Source organism: Metopolophium dirhodum, chromosome 6, assembly GCF_019925205.1.
Source record: "Metopolophium dirhodum isolate CAU chromosome 6, ASM1992520v1, whole genome shotgun sequence".
NCBI classification, from domain to species: domain Eukaryota; kingdom Metazoa; phylum Arthropoda; class Insecta; order Hemiptera; family Aphididae; genus Metopolophium; species Metopolophium dirhodum.
The window spans coordinates 8,764,871-8,792,821 of record NC_083565.1 but is presented as its reverse complement, the minus strand read 5'-3'; the positions used below and the strand labels follow the sequence as shown (position 1 = coordinate 8,792,821).

Here is a 27,951-nt window from a genome sequence, read left to right as displayed (position 1 = left end):
TATGAGCTGTCAAAAACTATTTTACTTTACATTTATACACCAACATTGCATTCATCCACCAACCCCATTTTCTTGTGAATCCTTTGATACAATTGAAATATAACACCTTTAAACCATGGACCTATAAAATATGATTAAATATTAAGCCTTACATCAAATTGATTTATATAGGTGCATTATTATTTTTATTTTGTATTACAGATCAGCTACATAAAACTTTCTCTAGATTTATAAATCTTCATAAATAGGTAAAACATTTTTGAATGAACTTAATAAACTTCATATTTCAGTTTATAAAAATGTAAAGTACCTGCCTACAGAATTGGAGATATCCTTATTAATATGAAATATATCCCCCACTAATATTGATGTTAATAATGATTAATGTTAGCTGCCCCTGAAATTTTAATGGATTTCCGCCTATGGTTACATTTATCTGATTAGCCTGATTACCTAGATTGAAAAACGGTTCGCTTTGATAGCTAGGGGGTACAGACCATAGACAATAGACCTATAAACTAAAGAGAGAAATCACCAGACGGCATTGTTGAGAGAGAAAGAGAGGTTTTGGGCCGTTAAAATGTGCCAAAACATAGCCCAACATTTATTTTTCTCTCTGGTATGTTCAGATGTTATATTTTCTGTCTCAGTTATGTCGTCTGGATTAAGTATTAACCAATGGCAGGGCGGTGTGGGAAGCGCTGTTCATTAGTTTATAGGTCAGAAATACACATTTTGAGAACATTTCAAATTTTTAACCATAGATGATAGACCCGCTATTAACTATGTAGTTATTAGGTATGTTTTTAACTCTTTTGGTTCACGCACGCGCAATCAACTTACGGTTTTTTGAATTGCAACCCGTATTTTTGTCCTCAGATATACATATGGGGATATATTAACCATGGTCCTAAATCTAAAATTGACTGAGTTACAGGCTACAAATTTTTAAAATTTGAAAACAATTCGATTTTTATAAAAACATGTTTTATGGTATAGGTACTTTTATTAGGTACATTTTTTTCATGGATTTGGAAACATCTGAAAACAATAAAACATTTTTATTATGAAATAAAATGTAAATTACTAGAATAATAAAACTGCTGTATTAAATTCTATACACATTACAAACTTCCAGGCTCTAGTCACTTATCTATAGTCTATATGTAGATGAAAAATGTGTTCTTTTGTAGTTAATCAAAAAAATCGAATTATTTTCAAATTTTTGTTTACTCCATTATTATTATGTGTTTACCAGAGATTTTAAATAACAATTGTTATTTAAAATCTCTGGTGTTTACTTATTTCTATATCAATAGCACAAAGATAACACTTATCTTTTAAAATAATATCAAAATTGAAAATATCTTAGAAAAGTTTTAAAAGAAAGTTAATAGGTTAATGAGTAGTACTTGTTTGTTACTAAATTGCACTCTACAAATTCTGTTAAAGATTGTAAGTTTATAAAATTTTTATTTTTGTAATCTTATACAAGTAGGTAGGTGCAACCACGACTGTCTATCTCATAGAGTACTCTATGGTCTATCGCTCTATCTACAGCCATGGGTACAACTTATTTATTATCTTATTAATATAAATAACATTTTTAAGACATCATTGGTATGCTCATTATTAATTTTGTTTTTAATTCATAATTTTGGTTGAAATGCATGCTATTTCAGTTCTTTACAATTAATGACATTTTTCCAATGTTCATTAAAATTTTATCTTCACTACCAAGTGCAATAATTAAGAACTCTTCGTTTCTATGTAAGCAATTTTATAATATATAAGTAGCTGATAATTAAATATGTTTAATGTTTATATTTGTTTAGTACAAAGGCATTTAACCACGATGCATAGCAACATCATAACTAAAGAGTTTGGCAAATTTAAAGTTCAAGTGCTTCCAGCGTTATCCGATAATTTTATGTACTTATTAATTGATAATAGCACGAAAGAAGCAGCCATTGTTGATCCTGTAGCACCGGATGTGGTTTGGGACGCAGTCCGTAAAGAAAATGTTAAATTAACAACTGTACTCACAACACATCATCATTGGTAATATAAATAAATAAAGAGCTATTATTATTATACTTTTCTAAATATTGTATATGGCAAGGTATAATATGGTATCTAACTAAAATGAAAATTTTACTTAAATGTTCAGGGTATTCGTGAGTTCCTAATTTTATTGACCTGATACGGCTGTTTGCCAAAATATATTGTTTAAATTTAAGTACAAAGTTCATTGTTCATTTTTATAGCAATAATAATATGATTTAATGAGTTTAATTTACAATGATTTATGAATGCCTACTAAGTACATTTTTAATTTGAAATGTTATTAGGGATCATGCTGGTGGCAACAAAGAACTTATTAATAGCAATACCAATGATCAATTGACTGTTATTGGAGGTGACGACCGAATTGATGGCCTTACAGTTATGATTGATACACACGGAGTAGATTTTCAATTTGGATCATTAAATATTAAATGTCTGCGCACACCTTGTCACACCACTGGACACGTTTGCTATTATGTTAATGGAGGGCAAGATGATGTTGTTTTTACAGGTTATTCTATTATATGATTGCATGTATGATTTATGAAACTATCAAACCCAATACAAGTAGCATAAAATGCATTTTTTTTTTAAATATAAGTCTTAACAATCTGGTTGTCTTTTAAGTATAATGCAAAATTTAATTTTGATATTACGTTTTTTGTATAGGTAACCCAGGTATAATTATTATTATAATCACTAATTTAGTCAATTATATAATATTCAGTTAAGCTAATTGCCTAATTTATGTTATAAATTGCCTGGATTCAAATTGCTACTAATCTTTCTAAATTTATCAATAAGTACAACTACAATATATCTTTTTTATAAATGTTGTCATACGAGTTAATTTTATTTAAAGAAATATAAGATTTAAATCGAATTATAGACCTAACCTAACCAAGTAGATTGATTGAGCAAAAGTTAATTGTTTCAAGTGATTGTTGACTACGAGTATGACTTCATAATTTAATCATATTTTTTTTAGGAGATACACTATTCTTAGGAGGCTGTGGTAGATTTTTTGAAGGTACTGCAACACAAATGTATGAGGCGTTAATCAAAATATTATCACAGTTACCTGACAGTACTGTAAGAAAATAATTTAATATTAATATCATTGAAATATTACAATACTACAATATTATTTCAGGCTGTGTTTTGTGGACATGAATATGCCATTCAAAATTTGAAGTTTGGGCTACATGTTGAACCATCCAACAAAAATATATTGAATAAATTGGAGGATGTCGAAACCAAACGAAAATTAAAAGAGCCAAGTGTTCCATCAACTATTGGTAACAATTTAAATTTTTAAACGTAAAAAAATATTTCATTATGGTGTTTTTTATATTTAGGATTAGAAAAGCTCATTAATCCATTCATGAGAGTAGAAAATGAATCAGTTCAAAAAGTCACTCAAACAATTGGTGATCCAATTGAAACAATGAAAATGTTGAGGGACTTAAAAAACAATTTATGAAAAATAATACTTGTTTTATTGCAATAATACATTTTCATACACTTGAATACAAATAAGTTGTGAATGATACATCACACACACATATATTGAAACTTGAAATCACAATTTGAATAATACTTAATTAAATACAATTTTATTGTGAAGATGAGAAACTAGATGTTTGTACGTTATTTATAGATTTATTAAGTGTGTACTCTTCCATATCTGCAGCATATTTTTCCTTAGATCTCTCGTACATATCATAATAAACCTAAACATAAATAATATTCAAATTTACATCATAACATTCATAACCAAATATTTTAATATTATTGACTTACTTAGTTACTTTTGTTTAATTTAAAAAATATGAAAACATATGGTATTGACCATAAAGTTAAACACAGTAATAAATATGATTTGGAAGTTGAGGAGCTAACATAATTTTAAAAATTCTAAAATATTTGAAATAATATGAAGGTACTATAAGTTAATAATCTGAGTTTTAATGTTTACAAATGAGTCATCTAACTGCAAAAGTCTTTTATCCAATCTCAAAAAACAGTGTAGGTCTATTGGTATTTGTGTATCCAAAAGTAGTATGTCTTGTGTAAAATAATATAGCTGAAAAACTGAGTAAATTCCTAGGCCAACTATTCGAATAGTTGCAATATGTAATTGTTCATCGGTTCCACAATTATTATTAAAAAATGGTTTTTACTTCATGGTTTAATAATTTATAGAAGCATGTTGGTTTAAAAACTAAAAATATATTTTGATAAGGATTAATTTCATGATAATATTCAAGTTCAAAAATTTTATTTATTTCAAGTAATCAAATTCATTTTTTAGTTTCAAAAAAAAATATGTACCTACAAGTTAAAATACAGAAGATTAAAATTCATAATTTTTTATGTATTTATGGATAAAAATCAGGGAGTTTTTTGAAATATTAAAGAAATAATAGTTTTTCGCTTGTACTAAAAAAATTGTTTTGGCATAAGACCTTTTGCAATTGGATGACTCAAATATTTAAAATTATAAATAATATTATTCTTTAATCATAAAATTACTAGTTAAAAAATGTAATAATATGATATTAAAATATTAAAATAATTAAACAACATATATTTTCTGAAAACATCAAATGGTAACAATTTTTATTATAGATACCTATTTACATTAAAACATTAAAAAATAATTTTATATTTTGTTTTTAAAATTATATAGCATGAACAGAACAATTTTGAATTCAAGTTGATATTAGGTATAACAAAATTAATTTGAATTTTATATTGATTCTAATAAGATTTTCCCAAAAAAATATGAAAATAATTCAATATATTCATACTTCTAAGCCTTGGTTATAAACTACTAACAGCTTAACTGTTTGGTAATGTAGAATAAAAAATTCATACTTAAATTTAGTGCAAAAATATAGTATTTTAGGCATAATTTACTTTTTCTAAATCCATACATTGACTAAGAGTTGGGACGATCAATTTTCTTTTTTAAAATAACCATCAGTCTACATTTTAAGAAATGTAATTTTTAAAAAAAATCCTGTATAAAATTGTACTATTTTAATTATTATTCATTGGCCATTGGAATATGATAGTTTTTAAAAGATACCTAGATGCCCAAAATCAATTAAATAATTGTTTTTGAAACGACAAAAAATATTTTTTGAAGTCAAAATGTCAAAATAACATTTTAGTCATATTTAAACAATACATAAAAATTACTTAAAAGGGTTGAAGAAATCAAATTGCTTCATTAAAATAAAATGTTTTCTAGGTATTTATAATATGCAATAACAGCTAGCCAGAAATTAATTTTTCGTTAATGCCCAGCCTTGAAAATAACTAACGTTCCAAAAACTTAAAATGGTTTTAACATACTTTTTTATCATTATGTTCCATAGTATTCCAAGTAATTGCTAGTCGTTTTGTAAGATCTTGTTTCGTTGGTTCCCCTTCACCTGACATAATGATTTGATCAAGTACAATTGGTCTTTGTTCTTGACAAAACCTAAAAAATGGATTTGCCGGTCTTTTTGGCAAATTAGGATCTTTTTTTTCAGTGGATTTTATGTTCAAATTCTTTTTCCCGTTGGGTGTTTCTACAGTTCCCTGATTCTTTATAAATAATTAGTAATAGGTATTAATAAGAATAAAAAAATTACATTAATATTTTATGAACATTAAGTATTACTTTTAAATTGACTGCTTCAGGTAAAGGCAAATCAGTTCCTAGATCTATTTTTAATTCAGCTTCTCTCCAGTTGTCTTTGTGCGTGTCCAATCGATCCATAATAAACCTGAAGACGAACAAGTTACATTTAATTGAGTCTTTACAACAATAAAAACACATACCAACCTTCGCTCCAATCGGATCCGTCTCAACTGTTTGGCCACTTGATGTATCCTGTGTACTAGACGTTCGTTGTCCTTAAACATTAAGATTACATGCATAAAAAATTGACAAACAAAAGAAGTAGTATTGAAGCAGAATTGTATACAAAAGATTTATACCCCGGTAACGTGGGTGTCTAGAATTAGTTTTACCTATGCAACAAATTACACTGCATAAGGGGTGGCACCATCTAAACATTTTACCTGCTGTATGATTTCGCATCGTTCCAAGAGAGCCACAAAATGCTGCCTGTACAGCTTTTTCTTTTTTGGGTGGCGTTCGGTCTCGTTCACATCTGTTGATGTCGACGGTGCCGGCGTCGCTAAAGTGACCGTAGCCGAAGTCTCCTGGTCAGAGTTTTCCATCGATAATTATCGCATCATTGCACCAGTGACGGTAAATATCGATCTGTTAAATGAATAACTAATGAGGTACAGTTTACAACAAATAATAGTAGGTTATGAATAATAATAGATACAATACCATTCAGCCATCACTCAATATTGATTATTGACTATTGAACCTATTAAATATTAATTATTTAATTAATAATTAAACGATTTACGATACGGAACGGACGCTGCCGGCGACCAACAACGAGAGCCGGCCTCCAGAACCAACCACCGTCTTATCAGGCCGATGTCGGGTGATAAGTGATAACGCAGCTGTGTTTACTATTTTCATAGGCTTTGAAATGACAATATTTCATGCGCATATTAACGATTATTACGCGGCCAAAACATGAAATTCGACCGTAGGTCCGTGGCTCGTGGTAAGCTGAACACCCAGTACCGACCTGTATAGCACCGTAGCACATATATTGTATTATCTTTCGTGCGGTTAACGTTTTAAGAAACACTGATCGGCAAGCAAGCTACAACTGTTTTTTGCCCCACTGAGCCAAACTGCCAAACAGCTGTAATCGCCGCACTGCCGCAGTACCGCCGCGCCGTACGCTTCGTGTAATGTGTAGACTGTAGAGCGTAGACTGTTTCACTTCGTTTATAACTATTGTTAATTCCGTTTCTCCACTCGAAGCAGTCGAAACTCGACGATCTGCACAATAGCCGATTGTACGCGCGCATATTTTCAATCATTTACTTGTTATTTGTTATTAATACGTTACTTTACAGTACACACTTGTTTCACCCTGATCACGTTATTTCTAAAACCTATTGTTTTTGTATTAATTTTTAGTTATTCGCTAACCACCCCGACCACAAATATATATATATATATATTTTTTATACATAATATATATGTATATATTTGGCGGAACAGTAACACCATAACTGTTCTGATTCCTGGTATATTAAAATATATACAATCGTCTATAAAACACGGTCACGCGTCAATGGTAATTTAGTCGCATGCTTCAAATATATTACAAAATACAATAAAATAGTGGACAATATCAGTAATTCGCGTCCGGATCACTACGCGTCCGAGATTCAAAAATGTTCTACGACTGTGGTTTCTAGCAAAGGTAAGCAATTCATTCCTCGTAGTATCCCTTTTCGATTGGCCGCTTCTATAGCAATCCAATAAATACCTCCACGTAAATGCCTATTATTCAGATATTCTGTGTGACTCGATTGGTAGTTAACAGCACGATGTACCTATGTATTATTTATTGTTGGAAACTGGATGGACTGTATTACAAACAGTTTTTGTTTAGTCGATTGATTATATTATAATATACCTATCAAGTACCTATATTATATAAATTATGAGTTACCTATTATTATAAATATTATATTGTGTTTCGGTCAAAGAGACTGTACTTCCTATGGTAGTATTATAATATAGGGTGAACTCCAGTCTCTAAAGCGGCCCATATACTATCGATATTCGATGTTGACAATTTTATTGACCGTGTATGGGTTAGGTATATTGAAGGTACCTACTTCAACAATATTAAAAATATCATAGGTAACCATTTGATATTTATTGACATGTTTTTATTGATATCAATAATATTGAATGTGTATGGGCCGCAGTCAGTCAGTAATCTGATATTATCTATAACCTATATCATACATACATATTATATTCTTGTTGCCATTATGCTATATTTTTCACTATCATTGTGCCCAGGATTATTGGAGTCAATCGTTTATAGATTTTCTATAATCGTTTGTACCTATATAATATTATGACATAACCATTTAGGTATTAGGGATTGTGTGTTTTCACTTGTTCTAAGTTATGTCAAACATTTTTTTGAAATTGCCTACTTTTTTTTAATATATAGGTAATAATCACAATGTTTTGTTTTCTGACACTGTCTAAATCTGCTTACTTATTTATACATAATAGATGTTTAATTATTACACACTACCTATTAGAAATTATATAAAATAAACCAGACTTTTTATAATAGGTAAATAGAACTTTCCAATGAATAACTAGGTACCTACTGCATGGATTCACTTAGGTAGGTTATCAAAGTATGAAAATAATAGGTACCCGCTAGTAAATAATAGTTATTAGTTATAACAATATTATAAAATGCAATGGTCTTATCTCAGGGTTCAACAATTTAAAAGGACGTCAGCACACTATTTGTTTTCCTTTTTACAGTCTGACTCACAACCCCCACAACCAACATAATATCAAACTTGAGTCCAGCCGATCCGATTTTGTGTTCTTAGTGTAAATTGATCTATTATGTATTTTAATTTTAAAGCAAATTATGAGTATTTGAAAATTATAATATTTGTGTTTTGAATCACATTGAATTTAAAATATCATTAAAAACTTATGATGTTACCATTTTACCGAGGATTTTACTATAGGTTAAGAGGATTTAAGCATACTATCTGTTTTCTTTTTCCGACCCACTCAAAACATAGCAAATTTATGTTTAGTAGAACCAACCATGTGGTTTTATTTTTAATATGTGAGTGAATTCACCTATTATCAAATTGTATAAGGTAATGTAATATACCTATGTCCATACGATGGCTTTTTTATAATATTTTAATGTTTACACAATTTATAAGCATTTTTAAATTGTAATTATTTACACGCTAATAACTCACATAAAAATTAAAACATCATAAAAAAGCCAACATAGGAACTCAGGTAATGTTCTTAACGTAATAGGTGAAATCACTCTATTTATTAATAGGTAGGTACTATTATGTTATATAAATTACAATGTTAATTTAAATTTGTTATTTGATAGGGATAATTAAATAGAATTTGAAACAATTTGATTATTTATATTATAAGGTTAAATTTGGGAAAAACATGGTACCTATTTAATATCTAATGTAGCATATAATAATACATGCCTAATTAAAATTATATTTTCCTCAACAATAAAAAAATTAAATAATGTTGTTTTAGTGTTTTACTGAGCACAATATTACAATATTTATTAATTTTAATAATTAACAAATTCTTAAGTACCTAACCTATATGATAAAATTAAAATGACCTTTAGTTCATGACTAAATAAACTAAGTCATGCTTTAGTTATTAAAATATTTAATATAAGCACAACATTTATTCTGTGAAATAATAAGGTTCAAGGTATCTTCTAAGATATCTAATTCCAATTGGGTACCTACCTATAAAAATGGAATATTATTTTTGTTTGTACTTTATTATCAAAGATTGGTTTATGGATTGTTATTAACTTTTGATTAAATTTACGAAATACTTATCTAAAGAGGTATTGACACCATATTATGAAAAATCTTTTTTATTGCAATTAGAGATAAAATATACAATTTTCTTATTCAAACATACAAAAATATCATAACAAAATTGTATTTTTTCTGTTCCTTGTTCCTGTGTATAGATTTCACAATATCTACTCTTATAGATTGGAAATTGAATACTGACAATATTTCAGAGAGGTCATATTATTTTTATTTCTCACAGGTCCTTAGTTGCAAATTATAGTGAATATGAAAATTTGACATTGAAAATTAAACAAATTAATATTACTTTCAAGTTTCATGTTTAATAAAAATATGCCTGTACCCTGTACTGGTTCATCTATATTATATATGATATGTTTATATAATATATTTTAATAGATAAAGTTTAACTTATTTAATTTCAATTAAGGAATTGAGTGTATTTACTATGGTGCTTATAACCAGTGTACTTATTCTGAAAGCATTTGTAGCTTTTTATTATCTTGGTAATTTTTTTGGTTTGTACTACTTTAATGCATGGGTACTATGTTTAAAAACACAGATAATAATATAATATTAACAAAAGTAATTTGTATTGTTGGGTTTAGTAAATTAATTTAAATTTATCCCTGATTAAGCATCTTAGATTATTATCTAGGGCATCCGGGGCCTTTCATTGATACTTTTATTAAGAAGCAAGTTATAACTATTTTTAAACTGTATATTTTTTAATGATCATAACTTACTTAAAAATAATAATATCAATAAAATCCTTCTATGCCTTAGATAATATTCTTATCTTTAAATTTTATAAGAGGTAAATTCACTCAAATTTTAAAAATTATAGAGTAAAATGTATTATAAAAATTTGCCATGTTTTGCGTAAGACGGGAACAACAAATGCCCATGTGGCATCCTCTTAATGTAGTTCTAAACCGGATTTAGGAGTATTTACATATTAGTATTTACATATTATAGTGTTCAGTACTTACTATATTTTACTAATGTACTATAGTGTTGTACATTTGGAAGCAATGATAAATCATCCCATACTAAAACCAATTTTAAGGTTAGAACTGTTAGAAGTGGTGAAAAAATAAATTATGCTCGTTTAAAATTCTCTGTTTTTTCAACACTTGTTATTTTCTTACAAAAAACTAGGTATAGAAAAATTCAGTTATAAGTCTCAGTTAACCTCGAGTCTTGAATATACAGACTCTAAACTTAATTTTAAATTGATTAATAACAGTACTTGAAACTTTAAGAGCAATTCTCTGCTCAAAAAATATTGTACAGTTCACTGTTTATACTTTCACATAAAAAATTTAAAAAAACATTATTACAAAAGGGCCAAAGTAATACATAATATTAGTGTTTAAAAATGTCATGAAATTTAAAAAAAATAAATTATTTTATTAAATATTTCAAATGTGTGAAATATGTCAGTATTTTAATAATTTTTTTTTATTTATAAATAAGTTTTATATTTACATAATATAATTTTCATGAATTACCTTCATAATTGTATGGTACTTATATGTATACCTTTGGTATTATACATTTAAAATGTTATTCAAAATTTTAAAATATTTTAATGTTTAAATGATACAAATAGGTATACAATATTATACATGTATATTGTATACCTACTGAATTCTTACATTAGAATTTAGAACACTGAACACTGTGTTAAAAAAATAAAAAAATAGTTTTTTATTTGTGTTAAAAAAAATTTCAATGTTTCATGTTTTTGTGAAATATTTCATACTTCAAACATAACATAATATACTATAAATTACAGAATAAATTATAATATAAACTCAAAAATTCAATAATACCTGCATTTATGAAGAATTTAAATCTGAGTCCTGACCAACGACTAACTTTTATTACCTACCTATTGCTTGCAATACCTTAAGCTTAGTTTTAATTTAGTAATTAATAAGGAGAATACTTATTTGTGTTATGATACCAAATTTCTCAAAAGAGACATTATAATTTGCTATTACCTATATAGCATGAGAATCGAGAGGATTTCTTGATTTTATTTTATTTTGTCTCAAACATATTGGATTTTGGCCCTTGAAAGATATTTCATTAAACACTAAAAAATTTGTATTTTCAACAAAATTATATTATTTTAAAATTGTATGGTAAATTTACTTAATTTAAAATACATTGTTGAAAATTGAAAAATAATTTATTATATTTTTACGTAATCGCAAAGTTTGCAAACAGAAAAAAAATCAATAATACATTTTTTCCCGTAGTTTCACGTTAGGTTACGTGCGCAAATAAAATAAAAACTTGACTTGAAACTTTTAAACTACCATTACTCAGTGGTTTTAAACTCTGAAAATTGATTTTACCACTAAAATGCACATTACGTCATTGTTGGCCAGATGAAAGGCAAACTTGAAAATATTCCGAAACCGTTCTGCATAAAAATGTGTGTTAGGTATTAAAGTGACGGCAATTAATAATCAAAATTAATTAAATAAATTGAAACTGAATTGCGCTTAGTAGGGCTTTCTATACGTATTATCTAAAAATTATTAATCCACACTTGGAAATGTTTCCTCGTTATTAATCAAATAGTGGAATCTGTTAAAATCGACAAATGTTGGTACAAAGTAATTACCAATTGGTGATACCTAAAAGAATAATCTCAACAATTATTAAGTGCTCTAAATTTGTATATAGAGCAGTACTGTAGCCAGGGGGGCACTGGGGCACACGTACCCCCTGAAGTGTTTTTGAACATTTTTTTATATTAAATTATATGTTTGTTAAAAATTTAAAGTTAAGGCTGTTAAATTTAAAAGCAAACTATTTTTAAGTGGTCGGATTTAGGAAATATTCTATATCCATCGTTAGTGCTGTGTGGCTGTGTGTAGTAACTTATCATTAGTTTACGCTTTATGCAATTAAAGATAAACTACGGCTAAGATTCTAAGAAATTTAAAACATACATACGTGCAGTCACCCGTCACAATAATTTGCGATAAAACATTTTCAACTCCCATGTGCCACAAAAATCCCAAAAAACGGAAAAAAATTCACCCAGTACCAAAAGTCCTATTTAAATTTTGAAACATTTGAATTCGTTACTTTCATATTACTTGAAATAAAAAATTAATTACCTACAAAACAGACAAAACGCAAAGAAATTCTAATATTTTTTCAAAATTAAAATTGGACCTCTGGAAATATAATTTTTCCGCTTATTGGTCTAAATGCGCAAAAAACGACCAGCTTTCAACAGCCTTAATATAATAAAGTCTTGTATTATAACAATAATTGTTAGAAGGTGGTAATCATATTCTAACAATAAATAAATTTTTTTATTTACAGCATATATTGAAATAATGATTACTGATTAGTGAAATATTAATAAACTTATATTAATGAAAACATTACCTACATTACTATATGGTTTACAATAATGTTAATACATTGTTATATTAAATGTAGGACGTACCTACCGTAGTTATTAGTTAACATAAATAAATAGTCATAAAAAGAGTAAATACACTTTATGAACAAAAGCCACTAGGATTTTGAAAAGGGACAAATATTATTTTTGAAAAATAATTGCGGACTACATGCTATAAATAAATCTAAATTTGTGCATAATATTGACCGAAGGCTTATTTTTTTCCTAGATATATTTTGAATGATGATAATTGTAAGTTATAGAAGTTAAAAAAAATATTATTTTAATATACCTAAGTATTTTATTTTATTTACTCGAGTGTAGAATGTTGGATTTTAGTATGTAAAGTTCAGTTTTAGTGCTGGCCGCACAAAATTTGTTAAAGGGCCACATGTGGCCCGCGGGCCGCGCGTAGTGGAGACCGCTGAACAAAGGGGTCATAATTAAATATTCTAGCATTGTAAAAACTAGAAAAAAAATTAAGTGCTCCACCAACAATTTTTCTGGGTATGACACTGATATAGAGTATATAGTATAGACATATTAATATAGTAGGTACCTATACTTAAATTTGTATTATTTGGTGAGAACGTAAATTCGTTCAATAATATTATGCCTACTTATACGTTTAGATGATAATTTGTAATATTTTTTATATTAATTATATATTATTACTTATGTTTATACGTTGTACTTTCGTACTTGTAAAATAATATAATAAACGTAGGAATTTTCCGAAATTCATTCAGTGTAAAAATGTTTTTATCTTCATGCGATAACATTCGTTCTGTCGTCCTATTTATAATATTATATCTTTACGTGAATCATCAATTAGGTAGGTAATAAATATCTCAAGAAAATGTGTCGTTGCATTATTAGATTAGTTAGGCAAAAAACTGCTTTTATATACTGCTCTAATAAAAATGTTTTTGGTCCTATGTCAATTGTCAGTGTTGGGTGGGTTGGATACATTAAGGACTTCGATCATAATATTAAATATGTCAGTTAAAAATACACATTTAGTGATTGGAATTTTAGCCTTAAGGTATTACAATTAAGGTTTGTACTGGTTTATACTGAGTTAATTTCACTCAGATAGTTGAGTTCATTGTGCTTATCGATGCCTTACAGTCTTTTACGATGTCTGTAATATTTATTAGGATATTTTTTGTTTAAGTTATTTTTTTACCCAATTTTCGTGCGTTCCAAGACAAAAGACAGATTACTAAGTGAACGTGAGGTGCGACGATTTTTTGTTGTTTTTACTTTAATATCTTATATCACCACTGACTACGTAGTACGTATCATCGATGACATAATATGGTAAAAGTGTTTCATAGTTATTCTAAAATACCTGATGTACCCAAAATAATAGCCAATATATAATTAATATTTTATACTAATTTGGTAACTATAATGTATAGTCTATTTACATGGAATTGTTATTTTCTTTTACCAACGCATGAATGTATAATTAGTTTAATTTCTCCATAAGATATGTTTTTATAATTTACCAATGGATTACTGGTGTCCTAAGTCCTCGCGCCTAGTCATGTTCATGCTTCATATTTCATGCCATATTATCTATTAATTTATCAAATTTACTTATTGTCGTATATATTGTATATTTTCTTCTTTTAAATTTATTTAGATAATGTTTTAAAACTTTTCTAAAAAAAAATCATTATTGCATTTTTGTGTAACTCTAAATGGCAAACAGTATTACATAATATGAATGAATGATATAACACGTATGATTGAATGATCTTATTATAAGTTATAACACGTATAAGATTCTCCAAATGATAATACACGAACTAAATTCTTTTATTTTTATAGAATTAAAAATCCTGTTGGTTAATCGTTCATGATTATAATTTTAAAAAAATCGTTTTATAAACTAGATTCGATTGTACTCTGTAACTAATTGTTTTTTTTTTGGTATCATAAAAATAAATAATTTTTGATTTACAAAACAAAACATTTTGAAATAAATATAATGGCCTTAAAAACATTTTAGTAGCTATTACCTTATCTAATTATCATCTCAAACCAACAGTTATAAAATATTAAATTTAAATAGTAACTTAATAAAATTAATATAGATAATTCCTGTTTAATATTTTATGTAAATAAAAATTATTTTCAATAGCTAAGGTATTAAAAATTGAAGCAACTATAGTTTTGTAATAATAATTTTTTGTAGAAAAAATTGATTTTACCTAAATATATTCATACTAAATAGGTACTAATAAATAATAATGAATTTGTTTTTTAATTTAACTAGCGCAAAATTAAATACTATTAAAAAAATTATTAATTTATTTTTATAAAAATAATTTCTAAAGAGATTTAATAATCTACAATTTGTATGTAATGCGTATGCTATTACACTACTAAAATTATTTTTTTTTCTCGGCAACAACAACAAACATCAAATATTCAAATATAAAGTTACAGTGCACTTTTCAAACCATGTTTTATGTTGTTACATAAAAAAGTGCCTATTCAAAATTCTTAAAGAAAGGTCAACAGTTTTAAATGTGTATATATAATATTGTATAACCGAAGGACGAAATTGTATTCAATTTACTTTTATAAGAATGTATTGTGCTTTCTATTACAGTGTTTGTATTTTCTTAATAGATTGAAGTATTAAACATATCTCTATAGATAAGTAAACGCATAATTGGAAAACTAGCATCGCACAATTGAAATCCATTATAGTATATTTTAAAATCCAACACATATTTATGGACTGCTAATCAATGCACATGGGTGTTGGCTGTCTAGGCTAATAGTATGATAGCAGTTTTAGTAGGTGTCAATAAAACGTAACAATACAAATAAATCTACACCTATTATATTCTGTGCCTATACCACATTACCACCTATATACAATACATATATGGCTACACCTATATGGCCACATAGTATATCTGTATATACTATGTTATTACATTGATAATTTAAAATGTGTTTTTTAATCATTATTTATCTTAAATAATCAATTTTGCTTATACTATAATAGCGTTTATTATTTTTATAGTATCGCTGTTATTTAATACGTGTTAACAGAGCGGCGTTGTCTCTAAAAATCTTTTCATCCTTTTAATTCCTTAGATTTCATTCCAACAACTATTATGAAAATAGTAGATTAAAGATAAGCAGATAATATGTATTACGTAGGTATGAGTTCTGTTAATAATTGTAAAACTAATTAAACATGATGCACTATACATCATCATATTATTGTAATAGGACTCACAGTCCATAATATATTATTTGAAATAAATAAATAATTTACGATAATATAGGTACTATCAGAATTCACAACTTATCAATTCGAAAGAAGTACATTAATAGAGGAGATGGTTATATATTTAGCCCTAAAAAGCACATGTTTTTTTTCTTATGACTTAATGAAAATTAAAAAAATAAATAGTAAGTAGGTATCTTATTTTTATAAATATTTAAATAAGATACGGCATAACCTGTCTCAAATATTAACAATTTCCATAAAAACTATGACATTTTTGTCATTTCTGGAAACGATATTTAGGTTTTTATGGTATGGACAAAAACGTGTCTATAAATAAATCTTAATGGAATAAAGGACCACGCGAGGCGCACATTGTCGTCACTGTGTTGGCGATGAGATTTGAGCGGTGTGTAGGTATAACTGTCTGAGTGCGGAGGTTACAATTATATAATAACTGATCGTTTTGATGTACGTATTAAAAAAATATATATATTATGTAACTTAAAATTTCAATTTATGCCCAAACATATTGACAAACATGACTATAACATGAAATAAATTTGTTTCCATCTGGCTTTTTTAACGGTTGCGTAAAACAAGTATGCAAATTTCACATAGTAGAAGTTTTTTACCCCAGTCACTTGCTACCATGGTATCTTTTTCTGTTTTAAAATATTTTTTTTAAATTTTAGATGATTAACTTATTTGGTTTTGTATTTAATAACAAAATGATGAATTCAAAATTGTAAACACTCATGTTTACAAAAATGTACATAATGTAACTGGTAAAATTAGTAATACGTATTATATTTCTTAGTATGTATATATTATAATATATTTAGTACTTTTATTTATCAAACTCTAAGAAATTACAATCACGTATACAATTCTTAATAAATCAATATACAGGTCATCTAAATCATATTATGTAGTAAGGATTACATAAATATCTAATTAGAATATTATGATACCATTATGATAACGTACAATATTTAGATGACTTATTTATATACAATATACATTATACATAATTTATTATGTTACACCAATTTTATAAAAGGGTAAAATATATTAATATTATTTTATTTATAATTTAACTTACTCCCTTTGATAAATTATTCAAAAAAACTTAAATAACCTATTGTATCTATTATTCCAATTGGCCTATCCAAAAAAATGAAATAAAATTCTTTTAGTGGATTGTTAACTTATTGTTAATTTATACCAATATAATAATTTTAATCAAAGTTCATGTTGACCACGACGAGGTAGTGGTACTTGTACTGGTCAAAGTACATATTTTTGTTTGAGAATACTACTTGACTTAATACATATTTTTTCTACGTTGTCATAAATCTATAGTTATTGTTTGCTATTAATAGTTTATAGTCTTTATAGGTACCTACTGTTAGTAGTCCCTTGTTAAGAATAAAAAATAAATAAATATTTGTTTGTTACACTTATTATAATATTATATAATGAGGCAATGAGCTTTTATTTATTTTTTTATTTATTCAAAATTAATTGATAGTAATAAACAAACACATTTATTATAAAATCTCATTTTAGATTATTGGACATTTTCTCCGTATTGTTTATCTATGTATAAAAAATAACCTTGACAAATTTGGAAGCTGTGTTTCCCGAGCACTGTTTTATCCAAGCTATGTACGTTTACAATTGTTTTTTTCTAATGAGATGATTTATCATTATTATTTAATATTATAGATTGACAGCACATCGTCTGTCACACGGTTGTCGAGTTCCCGACATTCTTATCTCTGTATCCTGTCCTTTACTCCTTTATTATGACTTATATAGAATATAATTTATAAACAACACATATACATTATTTAAAACAAATATGTGTAATATTAGACTATAAGTATATTGTATATCGTATATTACGTATTTATATTATATATTATCATCATATTTATGACTAGTGAATATTTTATGTTCCTCTCGGTTTCAACAATATTGTCGAGGTCAATAATTTAAGCTTAACGTTTAATGATTCTAAAAACTATTTCAAATTAAAACTCTATTAAAGTTTAATAAATGAATTGTGTAGTAGATATTTGTTAATATTTGTAATTGATGCTTGAATATCAATCTCTAATCGCTTATCAAAATAATAAATCAAGATATTTCACAATTAATTATAATATTCTCATTAATTTCAATGAACACCGAAAGAGATAATAGGAAATAGGTATAATGTTAATTTATGTGATAGTAAATTATTTCGTTGCATAGGTTCTATTCCTAGTTACACATTTAAGTGGAGGTAGAGAATTTTTTTTCGTTTCTTTAACAGGAAATGTGATTGCACTGCGATAACTGCTATCATTTTAAATATTATTTTTATACTTGGTACCGTATACACAGTAGTTTTACAAATGGTCAGCTATAATACTAACTTGTAGTCACTGTTTAACAAGAATTACTCGGTGGCTTAATTATAATTGTTTCAGTTAACCTATTGTAGATTATATTAAACTCGTTTAATTTTTGAGTTGAATACAATGCTACTAATGATTAAAATTGGAAGAAGTATTTTTTATTTTATCTACTATTATACCTTTTATGATATAACATGTTATATCTTTATTCATTAGTATAATAGTATTAACAATTCATAATTTTTTTACCTTGTGGGAACGTTTATTTTTTATGGTATAATATTATTGTGTTTGACATGACATCATGGAGCCATTCATTAAGTATGACTATTGACTTATTTAATAAAACACCAATGTTATTCGAAAATATAATAAATAATAATAAACTATGTGTGAATTGTAATAAAATCATTATAATATTATTGCTTGAATATAATTTTATACTTTCAAAGTTTTATAATAATATACTACTTTTGTTTTTAGTAAACGCTAATTGAGCATTTTATGCTCTACTTCTTTCTCTATGTAGACCTCTATAGGTAAAGTTTTAGGTATGTTTAGGCTGTGTCATTAATTCTATGAATGCGTGTGGTGTATTTAAAAAACATCTAATTAATTCAAACAATAGACTATAAAAGCAGTAATTAACAATTAAATTCTTAATTAAATTTAAAAAATATGTTGAATAATCTATTATTTTATTCAACAAATATAGCAGCGTTGTTTGAATTTTAATAATTTACAATTATGTAATATTTTATATTTGTACAAAATCGGAACATGTTCCAAATTACGAATACACCTGGTTTGACATATTCATTGGTCTAAAAATAATTTATTATTTACTGACAATGTTCACAAATATATTGTGCAAATTTTCATAGAAGATTGGCATATCTATTCAGTGTTCACCCATCAAATTTGGCAAAACATCAAAGTTGTACATAATTTTCAATATATTTTTTGCAAAAACATTGCCAAGTTTCAACGTAGTTGAGTAGTTGACATAAAATAAACATATTTTCGTATACAATATAAAGGGAAACGATGTGTTCTTTATAGAATATGTAATTCACTATTTTAAATGTGGCGTTTTTAGCAATCACTCGAATTCCCATATAAATGGTCTCACCTCGATCAAATTTTAGGTAACCTAACTATATAGGCTATACATTATAATACGCCTGATTGCATGAAAAGGAACTGTTGGGGCCTATACACTCCCCCTAAAATTATCCCTGGGGTTGTCACTTGTCCGCCAATGTACAACTTTCATCACTGAAATACTGAATCATATTTTCGCATTATATAAAATGTGATTATTGTGCTGTAGAATATAACATTATGTAGGTACATATTTTAGATTAACTGTTAAGAGGAGAGCGTTACACCCCCATGCGTTTCTCCTTCTACAAACGAATAACATACCAAATTGTATTTTCAGCAGATCACGTTTAGCTCTGTTAGTTTAAAAATTAGAGTGAATTGACCTCTTGTAACATTTAAAGGTAGATGATTCTAGTGAACCTCATAGGTTTTTTTTTGGATTTTAATTAGCAAGTTATGAGTTATGAGTATTTTAAAATGCACAAACAATTTACAATATTAAAATATTTTAAAGTAGGCTTATACAATTGCTAGTGTGGTAAGATGAAATTGACGTAATGAAGCTTATAATCAGAACCTAAGATATAATTTAAGTTAAGAAGTTAAAATATTTAGGATACTTGTGCAAGATAACTGAAGAATATATAAAGATTTGGTGTGTAAGAAAAGTTGTAGCTAGATGAAGTTGAATATATGGATATGAGTGTTGTGAGTAGGTCCATTATATAAAAGACAATGGTTAGAGTTTCTAAAAAACTAATGAGAGGTGGGCATAAATCATATAAAAATGATAGGTAATATAATAAAAAATGTATTAGATAATCATATACGTATTATATATATTCACACTTATGAAATTAATATTCGTAGGTAGTTCATAGATTTAGTGATAGACGATGAGATACCTTACATAATATAATCCTTATTGTTGGGTACTATATTATCTCGACCACTATATTTGCAGTAGACTGAAAATATGCACACCTTCGTGATACGCTATAGTTAGGGAATAATATTAATGCAGTCGACAATTTAGATTAGGAGGCCGATCGCGTGCACGATAAAATTAATTAAGAATGCGATGATAATATATTAAATTCGCGTAATTTAAAAAAAATAAGTCATGAACGAAATGTGTTTGTAATTGTTTTGTATGCGATTTTGTTGCAGGTGTCTGGAAAAGACAGTTACTTAGAAGCCTTGAAATTTCCAAAAATTAAACCGCATGGAAACCACGTTTGCATACAGACCCTTGAAAGATCACGACCACAATCACCGCTGCGACGGTGATCGTCGTCTGGCCGTCAAGAACGCATCCCCAAGAAGTAGCCGCATGAGGAGAATCGGGGCGAGAAAGCGCAGAAGTAAACAACGCGAGTTGACGGAATGGCGGACAACGTCGACGACGCGGCCGAGCAACAAACGGAAGCCGAGCACATCGCATTGAAAAACGCGAACGGTTGCATCCCAGAAGAAACTAGTGATCTCTTTAGACGCGTTAAGTATAATGTTGGTGAGCAGTCGGACGACAACGAGCGTCGCTACAAACCGTCCGGGTCGCGGAACAGCGGCGACAATAACAGTAATAGGAGTAGCAATTGTAGTAACGATAAGAGTAATAATAAAATAACCGTAGAAAATAGGAACCACGTTACGTTCTACAAGAACGACGAACCGACGGACGACGACAGCAGCAGCGGCGGGGGCGGCTGTTCCAAACATCACCACCGCGTACACGATTCGTATGCTTCGTACACGCCGACGACCACCGCCACTGATTCGGACGATTCGTCATCGTCGTCGTCGTCTTCGGACCTGCACAATCAGGCCCCGGATGGCGGCTGGGGCTGGGTGGTCGTGTTCGCTTCGTTCATGGTGAACATGATCGCGGACGGCGTGACGTTCTCGTTCGGCGTCATATTTATCGAGTTCGAGAAGTACTTCGAGGAGGGCAAAAGCAAGACGGCCTGGATCGGGTCCCTGTTCATGGCCGTGCCCTTGCTGTCCGGGCCCATAGCCAGCTTCCTGACCGACCGATACGGATGCCAGAAGGTGACCGTCATCGGAGCGATAATCGCGTCCACCGGGTTCGTCATATCCGCGTTTGCCGACTCATTGTTCACGCTGTTCATAACGTTCGGTCTCATATCCGGGTTCGGGCTGTCGCTGTGCTACGTGGCGGCCGTCGTCATTGTCGCGTACTACTTCGACAAGAAACGGTCCATGGCCACCGGGCTGTCCGTGTGCGGCAGCGGCATCGGCACGTTCATCTTCGCGCCGCTCAACCACGAGCTGCTCAGCTACTACGGATGGCGCGGCTGCACGCTCATCCTGGCCGGGCTGTTCCTCAACCTTTGCGTGTTTGGCATGCTGATGCGCGACCTGCCTTGGACCAAGGAGCGGGCCCAGAACGAGTGGAAGCGCAAGAAGAACGCCCGGCTCCAGAAGCGACGGCTAAAGTCCACCGCCAGCTACGACCGGCATTCCCAGCACACACAGCTACCGTCGTCCCCGACTTCCGGTGGCGGCGCCGGCAAGGACGAAGCGGCTGTCCTAACTCATCCCGGTGGTGGTGTCGTGTCGTTCCTCCAGGAACAAGACGGAGGAGGTGATATGGCGGCACAATTGGTCGGCAGGGGCGGCCTGCTCGACTGCGCTGCCAAAGACCAGCGGCTATGCAATTCCCTAGTCGACTTGCCCACGTTTGTCAATAATCACGAGCACGTCCCGCTGGAGGTGCTCGAGGCACTCACTCAGAAAAAGCAACTCTACTCCGTGCTCGTCCAAAACTACCCGAGTTTGCTAATACCCTCTAAGAGTTTCAGCGACAGCGGACGCATCAACGAATCGGTAAACACCGTGCACATACTTTTTTAGCTTTCTATTTTGTTAGAATATTATATCCCTGGATAAGAGCTCTTATATTTTTGATTAGTTCAAGGATCACTCTGTGATGATATTTATTATTTTTTTTTCAAGGGTAATATGTCACCGACACAAGGTTTACACATCAATCAAATTCTTGGTATTCAAAAGTTATTAGATCACCAAGAAAATAAAACAGATGCTGCCAGTGGTAAATGTAATCAAGTCGGTATAATGAAAATCAATAATGGTACTAATATTATTTTAAAAAATGGCGATTATGATTGGTGGATAAAAAAAGATAACCCACAAGTTAAACGTCTTCAAACTGCTTATCTTCAAGATATTAAGATTCATAGGTAAGTTATTTTAAATTTATCATCATTGATTGATTTTATTTACAACCAAAACAATTTTATTACAGACATTCGTTAACATATAGAGGCGCAATGCTCAATATAAACAGATATAGACTAAGAGCATCGTCTTGTCCAAATATTTACCGCAACTCAATGACAACAATCGCTAAAGAAAAACATGAAGTACCTATTACAAATAATTCTATAATTTATAATGTTGACATCATTAATTTTTATTAAATGTGATTAATAGTGGTCAGCTGGACTTTGGGAACTATGGTACCTACTACTTGATATGATGGATTTTTCTCACTTCAAAAACATGCCCTTCCTATTGTTTGCAATATCAAATTTCCTGCTGTATACATGGTATGATGTACCATATGTTTACATTGCTGACTTGGCTATAAAGAAAGGACACACCAATGAAGACGCATCATACTTAATCAGCTTGATAGGAATACTAAATATGTTTGGAGAGGTAAATTTAATTAATAATAATACAACTTAAACTCATTTTATAAAATTGTTTTTTGTCTTAGATATTGTTAGGGTGGGCTGGTGATAAAGCTTGGGTTAACGCCAACATGGTATATGCAGTTTCAATGGTACTCTGTGGTCTAGTCATTGCATTAGTTCCATTGTTTGGAAGTTATTTAAGTTTGGGTATTTTATCTGGGTTTTTTGGCCTATTTATTTCCGCAAATTATTCATTCACCTCAATCATATTAGTTGAAATCATCTCCTTAGAACGATTCACCAATGCTTATGGTGTTCTGCTATTGGTACAAGGAATCGCGAATTTGATCGGACCCCCTTTAGCTGGTTAGTACAATATAAACAGTGTTTGATTTTATATAATGTAAAATGTAAATAATTAAATATGTATGTATTTTGTTGTTGTAGGTGGTCTATTTGATATAACAGAAAGTTATGACTTATCTTTTTATCTAGCAGGATTATTCATTGCATTGTCAGGGTTATTATTATTTGTTCATCCTATAATAAAAAAAATGGCACGGTATAGAAGGAAGCAAACACTATTGAAAAGTCACAAAAACAAGATAATAAGCATAGCCTCAAATTGCAAAAAGTAATTTTATCATTTTAAATTTATACAAATATTTATCATGTAGAATTTTTTACCTATAAATATAATTTTGTTGGATCATCGTACATAGGAATATCCGTAGAATTTCAAACTTGAAAAATAATATTCTAGAGTATCAAAAGACACATTAATGTGATAAAAATTAGAGTCAAATTGATGATTCACCAAGAGTGCTTATGCTCTTATCTTATTGATTTTTGGATTTTTTTTATTCCTAAATAAATTTTCAGATTCTAACATATTTTATCATCCCATTTAAATACTCTTAATGAGAACCACTTACCAAAAAATCAAACGTAATAATATGATAACCTTCCATTATTATATTTGTAGTAATTTCTAATTTTTTTTAACAAGATTCTCTTTAAATTCAAGTATTTCCATATATTATTATATCTAAACAATCTCTATGTTTGTAGTTTGATGGTTTTTAATGTATACAATTTATATTTTTATAATTTTTGTTTTTTGTTTTTATTAGATGTGCAGCAATTGAAGACAATGTGATATTTACACCTAAAAGACGTGCAAGTTTAGCAACAAGTGTCTGAATACTGACTATTACTTATTAACAAATTAAAATCTTTATAATGATGTGTTTATATTCCAATTGGATTTGACTCCTCATTTTTTAAATGTATGAACATTTTATTTTTCATTACAGTGTCATACTAAACATATTATAATTTATTATTAGATACTCCTATTTTTTCTTTTCAAATTGTTTATTCATACAAAAAAAACAATTTTAATTAGTTTTTATTTGAAACAAATATTTTAACAATGAAATCTAGTAAATGGTTTTCAATTTGCAATTCTAAATGTCTAATAAAAATTTTAAATTGACCTTGATATAATATTTATTCTAAAGTATACTTCTTATGAGTATTAAATAATTAATATGAAAAGCACAGACGTTTATAGATATAGAATTATTAATTAGTATTCAATGTATAAGTGTCATTTAATAAGTATTTTACTGTTATATCAACAGCATTTTGATTTTTTATAACAGTGTAGTTGTGTACTCATCGATCAAAATCTTTGGCCACTACTTTATTGCTTTTTTATAGACTACTTGCAAATTTATTATCAGGTATTATAATTTAATAATGAATTTGCTCAGTTATTAAAACAATTTTATTATTTATTTCCAGTTATGCAATAATTTTTATTTGTAAAATTGATGCTACTTGTGATCATATTTATTTATTATGATATTCCAATACATAAATGTATACTTACATTCATATAATATTATTATGTTTGTCAATATATAAAAAAAAAACATACATATATTTGAAATTCCTAAATACAATTTTCACATAATTTGCAATTGCAGTTTTTCTTAATATTACAAGTACAGTAAAAATACAAGGAGTGTATGAGTTATACTACAAAATTATTTTTTGAAGACTGCTATTTAGATTTATGATTGTGATTTTAATGGCATTAAGCATTTTTTTTTTAGATGCAAACTAAAATAAATTACATTTTTTTATAATTAGTTCAATTGAATATAATTGTTCACTCAAAACTGTGACTGATATAGTTCTTTTTTATTTATTATTATACAACTATTATTTGTTTACAAATTGTTAATCATTTTGTTTATGTTAAAATTCTTTAACTATGTTTCTAATTGAATTACATTTTATTATTTACATATTTTTTTTAAATTTATTATCCTTTGATCATTGTCTTTTCTTGCCATATTGTTGTTTGTAGAGAGCTTTTTGTAAGATCTCTGGTTTGGATATAAAATCTTCTCTGGCAACTACTATTCTTGAAAAACAACATTAAACATTATATATGTTTAACCATAGTTAAGCCTGTGTTTCTAAGTAAACTGAGCGGCGAAATCAAATGGGCTCGCCGCACATAGGTTGAGTTTATGACTATAACTATAATATGCACACAACTATGAAAACTGTGGGAAACCGATCGCTACCTGTTCAACGAGGTGCATTCTTATTCTGCCCGAAGAAATTAGCATTGTTTTAAGATACAGATTAGATTCAGGACTAGTAGGGAAGTAAGACCTAACATTCATAGATCATGGAAATAATTTTTAATTTCGGAGGGGGGGGGGCTATAGCCCCTCCCTCACCTGGCTATGCCACTACTATATATATTCATTTTTCTGATTTAAAAGTATTCTCTGATTATGTTTTTGATTTTTTTCAACATCATATTTTCTGGTAGAAAAGTGAACCTAGTTGGTACTTTGTTGGTAGGTACTTAAATTACCAATAGTTTTCAAAAGCGTCAGGAAGAACAAACAAAAAATTAGGAAAAACAGATTTTTCGCAAAACCAGTTGTCGAAAAAAATGTATTTTGTTTTTTACAGGGATCGAACCTGATTTAACCAGCATTCAACATTTATTTAAAACCGCTGTTTTTTTCATATTTGAACACAGTAAACGGAACTGAAACCAGAAGCTTTAAAAAACCGATTATAATTTATTGAAAACTAATATCGGTTCCTTCGAATTTTATAGAGTTAATTAACTACCTATATTATTTATAATTCTAGTCAAAACTAGTATTTTTATGCGTAGATAATATTTTGCTTGAATCTCGATGCTATTTTACTGTGTATTTCGAAATATTAATAGGTAGGTAATACGAATATTATTCAATTTATATTTTATTATATTATTACTACCTATACTTATTTATTTCAAAATTAAAATACAAATATCACAATATTGTTATTTTGTTCGTCCATATGTGGTATTGTCTGTATTGTTGTTATTTGAAGTATTTATGTGTATTATTATTTATTAATGTTATTAAAATTGTTTTGTATTCCACTGATCTGCGTCTGTCCGTCTGTCATCATTCATCAATCGCTTATGTCATTATCATCAGTCGACAGTCTTCTCAGTGTGTCCCTAAATTACAAATGTGTGTACCAAATCTCATTACGTGTATTTGAATCTTAATTGCAGTAAGCCTTTTTAAATGATAATATTTTCAATACACTTTTTTAGTATCCATTTAAATTAATATTTTGTTCAAATGTCACAAGCATTTATTAATTATGAACATAAATTTGCTATATTGTATGTACCTACGGCAACACCAATTATACAAATTCAAAATTGAAAATATTTTAGGTCTTTGGGCTACAGTAATTAGGTACAGTAAAATAAAAACAAATTTTAAAAACCAAAACCAATAATTTTCAAAAACCGTTCTTGATACCGATAATATATTTTTTGAAACCGTAACCAAAACCAAAAAATTTGAAAAACCTATTTTTAAACTTAAACCAAAACCAGAAAATGTTCTCAAAAACCGAGATCGTAACCGTTAAAATTTGAAACGGTTTTAATCCCTTGTTTTTTATTGTAATTCTAATTTTCCCTGAATATTTATATTTGCAATTTCTATTCACCATACAATTTTCGAAATATTGCGACTCTTTTTGAGCTATTTAAAGACAAGCAAATTCCGAGTTTCATTAGTTTTTTTGAACTACTGTAGATAAAATATTTTTAGTCAACGTTCTTCAAAAGTTGTTTCTGAAATTTAAAAAAAAAGCCACAATAATCAGAAACCCACAATAATTTTCGTTATTTGATATTCGGTGTAGAGAAGTTCAAAACCTTCGTTGGTCATCTTGAATCTCAAAATACTTGTGCAAGCATCACTTTAAAATGGGAATTTTGGAAAATACTTTCTTAGTGCACGCTAAACGTTTACATGGTGGTACGAAGGTACAGTAACTATTTTAAACCTCAAGCTATGGATGTGAAAAAAAAGGCATAAGTAGACGGACAGATCGTTTAACAGTATTTTT

The 27,951-nt window shown here is 28.7% G+C and overlaps 3 protein-coding genes across 10 annotated transcripts; 2 read left to right on the top strand and 1 right to left on the bottom strand.

Moving 5' to 3' along the window:
* Positions 1-1,315: 1,315 nt before the first annotated feature.
* LOC132946092 (hydroxyacylglutathione hydrolase, mitochondrial) lies at positions 1,316-3,705 on the top strand. 5 transcript variants are annotated; one of them, XM_061015921.1, is made up of 7 exons: positions 1,330-1,455; positions 1,683-1,770; positions 1,836-2,061; positions 2,352-2,578; positions 3,056-3,159; positions 3,221-3,365; positions 3,426-3,705. In XM_061015921.1, exons 1-7 carry the CDS (start codon positions 1,402-1,404, stop codon positions 3,548-3,550), a joined length of 969 nt encoding a protein of 322 aa, XP_060871904.1. In that variant the 5' UTR covers positions 1,330-1,401; the 3' UTR covers positions 3,551-3,705. The 5 variants fall into 5 exon arrangements, with proteins under 5 accessions (XP_060871908.1, XP_060871904.1, XP_060871906.1 ...); XM_061015923.1 differs by having other exon boundaries at positions 1,353-1,562; XM_061015922.1 differs by having other exon boundaries at positions 1,353-1,566.
* On the bottom strand, positions 3,544-6,583 carry LOC132946093 (uncharacterized). Its single transcript, XM_061015926.1, has 6 exons — positions 6,428-6,583; positions 6,148-6,352; positions 5,909-5,979; positions 5,744-5,849; positions 5,431-5,667; positions 3,544-3,800 (listed from the first exon to the last, which is right to left on the bottom strand). The coding sequence occupies exons 2-6, from the start codon at positions 6,307-6,309 to the stop codon at positions 3,684-3,686; spliced, it is 693 nt and encodes a 230-aa protein (XP_060871909.1). The 5' UTR covers positions 6,310-6,352; positions 6,428-6,583; the 3' UTR covers positions 3,544-3,683.
* Positions 6,584-6,921: 338 nt separating this feature from the next.
* On the top strand, positions 6,922-26,755 carry LOC132946091 (monocarboxylate transporter 9-like). Of its 4 annotated transcripts, none has more exons than XR_009664650.1 (9): positions 6,922-7,430; positions 20,978-22,657; positions 22,787-23,031; positions 23,097-23,214; positions 23,285-23,512; positions 23,574-23,856; positions 23,938-24,124; positions 24,624-24,779; positions 26,494-26,755. XR_009664650.1 is itself a non-coding variant. In XM_061015920.1 (9 exons), the coding sequence occupies exons 2-9, from the start codon at positions 21,194-21,196 to the stop codon at positions 24,691-24,693; spliced, it is 2,541 nt and encodes an 846-aa protein (XP_060871903.1). In that variant the 5' UTR covers positions 6,922-7,430; positions 20,978-21,193; the 3' UTR covers positions 24,694-25,808. The 4 variants fall into 4 exon arrangements, 2 of the variants coding, with proteins under 2 accessions (XP_060871903.1, XP_060871902.1); XR_009664649.1 differs by lacking the exon at positions 26,494-26,755 and adding an exon at positions 25,300-25,808 and having other exon boundaries at positions 24,624-25,238; XM_061015920.1 differs by lacking the exon at positions 26,494-26,755 and having other exon boundaries at positions 20,978-21,389; positions 21,444-22,657; positions 24,624-25,808.
* The last annotated feature ends 1,196 nt before the right edge of the window (positions 26,756-27,951 follow it).